We start from the raw sequence: 7,976 nt of genomic DNA, 5'->3' as shown, positions 1-7,976 counted from the left end.
ATAAGAGCCCACGTATTCTATAAGGAGGGATTTCGTTTTTTCAAACGTTGGCCGTGTAGCACTTATATTTGAACAGACTTAACTGATTAGAGTATAATGTGAAGTGCTAAGTATCTACTGATGGAAATGGGCCCACACCAGGACAGAGAAAAACTCTGGTCAGAGTGTATTCTATAGTTCAGTCGAATAGAGGAAACGTTTTCTGTCCCCTCGAAGGGCTAACAGTCTTATATTTTGTTTTCTATTTCTCTACGTATTTTCAGAGAGCTGTATGACATCAACCGGACCTCTTGCTGTTGTTTGTCATCCAACCTCTATTCTTTCTTTTCCAAAAAAAGAAACACTTATTCTTTTTATTCCAATAACGTTCCAATAATATATTAATCGAATCTCACAAAATGATTGGTAGGTGTTGTTACAGGGGCATCGGGCGCTTGTCCTATTGTTATTTTCAGAGTGGCAAGAGATGAAAAGTCAACCCGGAACCAAACGACTGTGACGTAAGGAAAAAATGTTATGTCAACCCATTGACAAAGACGTACTGATTAAAGCCCTCCCGCCAGATGAGTATTTTTGCAAACGAAGGGTGATTACAGCCCTACGAGATCGTCATTACGTCATTTCAAATTGACTTAGTACGATGACTGTGTTCAAGAAAGCATTTCATTACAGAACTTCTTCTAAAAATGAAAGATCCATGGAAGCTATTGCACTAAATCTATGTTTTCTTCAGCTTTTCGTTTGGCTTAGCCTTATCGACTTATTTCAAGTTGATAATTTGAAATACAAAGGAACGTCCAGGGGCACCCAACGTCAATTTTCGGAAAATATATTTTCGGAAGACGATTTGAGATCTAGAATTTTCGGAACATTTGTAAAAAATTTTCTTGCTTGCCTGCCTGTCCTAGGATTTTCGAACATCTAAAACATGGTACAATTGCCCATTTTTAACGAATTTTTACCCTAAAAAGGTCACCTAGAATTTTCGGAACCTTTTTTTCTGGCTGAAATTTTCGAAAAGGTAAGTTTTTATCCCTATAATTATCGGATCACTAGACTTTCAGCTAGGAAATCCGAACAGATGAAAAATTTTTAGGGGATAAAAATATGCCTATATCTGCCGTTTAAAAGCTAAAATACGTTTAACAATGCTATGTTTAAGTGGTTTTGAACTACATTCTCGTTGGGTGCCCCTGAACGTCCTCAAACAAAGGTGGGAAGCTAATCGTTGAGTGCCAGAAATTAAGAATCCGTAGCACGAATTAACCACACAAAAGTGAAGTTTTGGAAAGCAATCCACTCTTCGCATTGTGTTCATCAGTTGAGAAATTATCAATGACGGGACACAAATCTTTGCCGAAAAGTCCCATACATTTTTTTGGATTAAAGAGTTTCTTTTCGAACCGCGGGAGGTCGCATCAATGCGCAGTGTTTCACTGACCAGTTTGAGTTTGTTTTTTTCTTCAACACAAGCTACCACATTGCCGGAAAGATGGCAGGTACCACGGCCATGGACTTCTACTAAATGCAAATTTAGCACTCAGTAACTGTCGTTTTAAAACCAAATTGAAAATGACACCGCCCCACCTGTCAGCGTTTTCCGTTTTCCGTTTTCCGGAGTCTTGAGGAGTCTGCACGGGCTCTGCACAAGACAATTCGATTCACGCCTAAAAAAAGAAAATCGAGTGTGCTTAAACAATCAAAAGGTGTGTTTGGGCCACAGCGAGCTGCTGAAAGACCACTTGATCCCAGTAATAAGACAATTGCTTCATTTTGCTATAACAGGCACAATTAAATTCCCAGTTAAGTTGGGTGAAAAATCTTTAAGATCTCGAGGCCTCTGCAAATTTATTACGTAGATGGAACTGTTTGGCGAAGCCACTATCTTTATGACGATGAAAAATACCGGTATCCGTTTATAACTTCTTACGTATTTTCGCTGCATCTGTTTATGTGCGGGATGACTAAGAAAAACAGAATGATCATTTACGCATAATGGTTTTTGAAGCGGTTTAACAAATTGGAGAACAGGAAATTTTTGAAGCTCCCTTCTCGACCGGCGCGTCTTTCGATTCGGGAACGCGCGCGTATTTCTCTCGCTCCTTACTCGGTCGCCAAAATTAGAGACCACTCACACGTTCACTAAAGAGAAAAGTGAGGAAGAAAGCAGCAAACATAACAGCCAAACGCTGAACCGGAAAGGAAATCTCTTGCTAGCTGGGGAACGTCCCGGACAAAAGCGGCAGTAGAAAATTGGACACCCCTTGATAAGCCAGATGGAATAATCCGAAAACAGGGCTGTGTTAAAAATAAACTGAATTCTGAGACCAATTTCACGCACACTTGGCTTTCAACTTTGAACTGATTCCTTAATTAAGGATATTAATCCCGAGTTTCGAAGCAAGCAACCGTGGACAATTTTCCTGTCGGTGTACGTTGGATCATTAATGCTGACAACGGCACCTAAAAATATTATCATCGTTGCTTTTTTCTTTAAACAAAACCTGCCTAATCAACATTCTTAAAACAGTTTGGTTGGAGAACAATTACTAAAAACAGCTCAATGACTTCAGTTCCTGCACGTAATAACGTCTTCACTTTTCTCCTGTGACTTTATTGTCCCTCGCCGTAGGAGGCCAAGCGAAATCGCGTCCGTACAGTGTCTTGGTTGAATCACCTTCGATCAGGCCCATAGCGGGGCTCACAGGCGAATCTGCAACACAAAGAAGAGCCTGTTGTCCATTCTAATTGACACGACATTGGCATTTGCCTTTTTTTTTATATTCGCCACAAGGTTCCTTTTGCTGTTTTTCTTGTTGTTAGTTTCTTCTCAAAACGACGGCCGATTTCACCTTACAGGGGTCAAGTAACAATAGATTGACCAATCCTCCTTTAATATAAGTCGAAAACCAAGTGTGCGTGAAATTTTGTAGTTTATGGTTTTGATCTCAGAATTCGGTCGAGTGTTCGACCGAACACGGTCGAGTGGTCGAGACGTTCCTCAGCAAGCAACAGATTTCCTTTCCGGTTCAGCGTTTGGCTGTTATATATGTCGGTTGCTTGCTCACTTTTTTCGCTGATGAACCGTGATGATAGCCTGGCATGTGCTTGACTTCGAGGAGCAACGCGCGTCGCGACAGCAGTGCAGTTACATGATTTTGTGTAGCCAGTAGGAATAATTTTCCCTTACTCGCTATGCAACTTAACAATGACCTAGAAATTACTTTTAAATGGAGTTTTAGTAGCGGAAATAAATGAAATGAGATAAAGTGAACATCATCTGACTATGACGTCATCACTCTTCCGATTGTCTATTTTTGTATTTTTGTGTTAAACCGCTTCAAAAGCCATTATACGTATATGAGCTAAATGTTCATTCTGTTGTTGCTAGTCATCCCGTAAATAAACAGATACCGCGAAAATAATACGCAAGAAGTTACCACGATTTTTTACATACGTAAAATAAATTTTGGAGAGGCGTCGAGTTTTTAAAAATTTTTAACCCATGAAATTAAATTGTGCCTGTTCGGTGGTAAAACGAAGCAACTGTCACGTCAGTGAGATCACGAGATCTTACAGCAGCTCATGGTGACACACGCGACTTTTGATTGTTTATCTTTTTTAGGCGTGAGTCAATTTAAAACTCCTTCTCTCTGCAATTCAAATAAAGAACCCGTAACAGAACCCGCACACTTGTCGCAGAGTAGGGCATGTAGTTCCCGGTGTTGTGGTCTGTCTTCTGTAGTGTATCATGGTTGGGAGGGTAAATGCTCGGAGATATTAGCTACACCAAGCTACTCTAAAAATCCGAGGGTAAATAAAGATGTATGATATGATATGATGATATGATATTCTTTCTTTTCTAACATAAACACTTATTCTCTTAATTCTAATAGCATTGACATAATCAGATCTCAGAAATGATTAGGTTTTGTTACAATCCAGGGCTTACCGTGACCAGGAACTGCACGACTGCCAGTCGGAAAATTCTCTAATGTCACGGTGACATTAGAAAATTTTCCGTCCTTCCTGTCACAAGCACGCACTGATTAAAATCCTCCAGACAAGTCTTTATTCGCCAACGAAAGGTAGTTACAGTTCTCTGAGTTGTTTTCATGTCGATCATTACAACACGCATTACATGTACTGCGAAGATCCTGTTCTAGAAAGCATTACATTTCAGCGTCAATAAAAATGGAAGACCCTTGGAACTTGACGCCCTTAATCTCAATTTTTCCCCACGTTCCTATTCGGCTTAGCTTTAAATATTTGCGTTTCTCAAGTTGACGATTTGATCAGACTAATTTTTAAGTGCCACAAATTTAGAATCATTTGCACAAACCACTTACTGGTTGTATTTTGGAAAGAGATTGCATTACAGCGCACAGTGAGAGCCCCGGTTGATGTCTGAAGTCTTCTCTGGGTGAGTTTGATCATGATTGATAGATTCCTAGATCTCTTAAATCGGCAGAAAATCAGAAAAGGAAATACTGAAGACTGTTATCCAATAGAGAGGAGAGATAACAAAACGCTCAACTGCAGAATACATGGCCACTTATTTCCTTATCACTGAAAAACAATTATTGTTCCCGTATTGTGAAAGCTTTGTTCTTCACAAAAGCGCTCGATCTTTAGTTGCTCCATCTTTTCTAGTGACTATATTCTCTCCGGAAAACATTAGAGTCTCTCTCTATATTCTCACAGTACAGCCAAAGAACTGCTGTTCGCTACTAGGAAACTCTACCTGATTCAATTTAACTTTTACAGGTCAGATGTCATTGATGGATATTGCAAACTCGAAAGTTAAAATGAGGTTTTTTAGTATAACCTCGAAACATCACCTCTCCTGGTCTAAAGTTAGCATTCTCTCTTTAATTCATGCTTTAAAAACTCTTTCACTAATTTCTCAGCCCTTTCAGAGATTTGGAATTGATTCGTGACGGGCGATAATTGTCTTATCGAAACCCTTAAAATAAACTTGAAGTGGCCCTGGTAATCAGAAACTGACAGAAATTATCAGTTTTAAATTTTTGTTTATAATCAATGAAACAGACTGGAACAAAATTCATTGATCTTATCAAACATTACACATTGCTTATGTTGCTCCTAATTAACAATTTGTCCTTTTGTCATTTCTTTCGGTAAGAAAATGTTCGTTCGTGGCTTCGTTTCATTACCGGGAATGAGTTCAAGTGACTGCTAGCAGTGGTGCATCTGAAGGCGTCAGAACTCCTTCGATTTGTTAAGCATAAGTATGAAACATCAATTTATAGGTTTAAGAACAGCATAAAAACCCTGAAATTCAGCACTTAATCTCACGTCATGATATGAAGCGAATATAGAAAAGCAAAGAAAAGAATACTATACTGAGGCTTAGAGATTTAAAGCACATACTTTTGAATTTTTGATATTGCCTGCCCTCCTTCTGTTTGCTAGAGATATCTCCATAAAACGTTTAAAATAGCTCGTCAGTACTTAGTTATTTTCAACCCTAATGCTGTCAGATACACACCATGCAAGGTTATTGTTGAAGCATGAGTGAGAGACTAGCAAAGATCACGCGAATGCCCCTGCTCGGAACCGCTTAAACTAAGGCAATTCCCACCTTATTCCTGAAACTTGGTTGGTCTGTAAATATACGCTTCATACGATCATCCCAAAGACGGATATCATTACACCAAAATCAACATAAACAACAAAAATAATAGTTATAATAATTATAAACTTGTCCACTCAATATTGAAACTGACCGGCAAAGTCAAATGTTTCGCATTTGCGAGTGTTAGTGGTGACTTTCGTCAGGTGCATTTTGTTTGTGACATATTTACCTAAAATAGCTCAATGACTTCCCTTGTTCATCGCAATGACGTCTTCAATATTTTCCGGTGACTTTTCTTTGTGTCACTGTGAGACGTCAAACAAAATGCTTTTGTCGTGATCCCTTTATCCAATCAACAATAAAACAATACCTGAAGATCACGAACAATTTGGCTATAAATTTCCGAGTTTTCTCAAATCAAGTTTAAAGCTATCGTGCACAGAGGATAAGAGGTTCTTAGGTCAAACCTGACAGTATGTCGTCCATCATAGTTGATATCTCGTTGGGATTTGGCATTTTCTTGTTACTCTTTACATCTTCTATTTTGCTGTTTATTTTAAAGTTCTCCAGGAGAAAAGACACAAAAGCTGATTTCACCGTTCAAAGATCCAATAACAACAGATTGTCACGGCACCTTGGAAAGCTGGAACAAGTGTTGTTGCAAAGAGAAAAAACAAATAACTGGGGAACTGTAACTTCAGTTTTGCTGTTAGACTCTGAGCAAGAACTCAGTCATGAACTTCTTGAAAAAGCGCTTGGTCTTCTCACAAAACGATATCCTTTGTTACGAATGAGAATCAAGGAGTTCGACGACAACAACCAAGCCTATTTTGAGGAAATGGAAAACCCAGAAACGGTAGACTTTCAGCTCTTAAACAAGATAACAGCTGATAACTGGATAGAGGGCTTTGAGGAAGAACTAAATAGTTATTTATTTAACATTGAAAAGGGTCCTTTGTGGCGTGTGAGATTGCTTAAAGAAACCTACAGCCATGGAACATTTCGGAACGCTTTACTTTTTACATTCCAACACGTCATCTGTGACGCGCTGTCCATCTTTGAACTTCAAAAATACCTACAGAAATTCTTGATTTCTCTCCACAACGGTGAAAAGTTTGAGGTGGAAAGCCTTCCATTAAGACCTCAGTTAGAAGAATTAATTCCTGAACTAGCAAGGCCTAATGTCTCAGAAAGACTGATGTTTTCAAGTTTCTTCATGCTCCAAAAAATCAAAGCATTGTTTTTCAAACCAAAGAATTTGTTTCTTTCGGTTTACCCTCCTGTGGCCAGCACAGAGCCATCGGTAACAAAAAAGACTTGTCTTTTGACTCGAGCTCTCACGAAAGAAGACACTGAATGTTTAATCAAGAGTTGCAAGTCCAACAAGTGTACTGTACATGGTGCAATAACTGCGTCTACGAATTCGGCAATTGCTAGAATTATGCAGCGAGAAAAAGGAGGCTTAAAATGTCCAGTGGCCGTTCAATCGACGTATTCTATCAGCATGAGAAAAGAATGTGAACCAAAACTGAACAGTAATGAATTCGGTGCTTATGTCACTGGGAGTACATTGTCAACCGCTGTTCCTGTAATCAAAGATCAGCAAGGCTTCTGGGAGCTTGCGCGGATGTGCACTCGCGAGGTCCACGCGGAGATCAAATCCGGAAAGCATCGAAATCTGCTGAAGCTCTATCATTGTATGGATATTCCGACATACTGCGAAATGTCAAATTACGAAGACAACCAGGGTCGTAGAAGCCACATTTTTAACATTAATAATTACGGGTCTCAACAAACAAATCAGCCTGAAAATAGCCCGTATAAATTTGCTGGAACATATTTTGGTGTTCAAGCCGCAAGAACTGGCCATATATTCGGGAACAATTTGATGACCGTAGATGGTCAACTTTACTGGTCTGTTGAATATTTCCCACATGTAACTACAAAGACACAAGCAGAAGAATTCTTTAACTTGTCTCTAGATATACTGAACCAAATGTGTAGTAACACATAACTTCGAACCACACATGACTCAACAACGATGAAACTGAGATCTCCATCTTTACAGTTAGAAAAAATAAAAGTGGTAGACGCAATTTATTCTTGGTATTTATTCACTTAATAATTTATTGAGAAAGAGTACCGTGACTGAGGCAAGGTTCAAAGAAATATATATAATCCTATTTTTTGAGTTCATTCGGAAACGTTTCTACCAATAATTGTAACACCTTGTGGCTACAAAATTTCTGTTGGTTTTCTTTGAGAATAGCGTGCATCATATTTGGGAGAAGAATCAGTTTTTTTTTAAGTTTCCGTTTTAGTGGTGAGGGCATGGAGGGAAATCCGCGAAATTGAGAAGGGGGCTGAATTCCTTTTT

At 38.9% G+C, this 7,976-nt stretch overlaps 1 protein-coding gene across 2 annotated transcripts in view; it reads left to right on the top strand.

Annotated features, from left to right (window-relative positions):
* The window catches only part of LOC137997205 (uncharacterized), an 8,262-nt gene extending 580 nt beyond the window's left edge, over positions 1-7,682 (top strand). Inside the window, exons 2-3 of one of the 2 annotated variants that reach the window (XM_068843076.1) lie at positions 456-4,423; positions 6,162-7,676. In XM_068843076.1, the coding sequence (XP_068699177.1) occupies positions 6,390-7,613 (1,224 nt within the window). In that variant the 5' untranslated portion in view covers positions 456-4,423; positions 6,162-6,389 and the 3' untranslated portion in view covers positions 7,614-7,676. Of the gene's footprint in view, positions 1-455; positions 4,424-6,161 lie in introns of both variants that reach the window. The other variant, XM_068843085.1, reaches the window with a different exon arrangement.
* The last annotated feature ends 294 nt before the right edge of the window (positions 7,683-7,976 follow it).

The sequence above is a fragment of the Montipora foliosa genome, chromosome 1 (assembly GCF_036669935.1).
Source record: "Montipora foliosa isolate CH-2021 chromosome 1, ASM3666993v2, whole genome shotgun sequence".
Taxonomy (NCBI): Eukaryota; Metazoa; Cnidaria; class Anthozoa; order Scleractinia; family Acroporidae; genus Montipora; species Montipora foliosa.
Note: the sequence above shows the minus strand (reverse complement) of the source record. Positions and strands in the feature narration are given on the sequence as shown.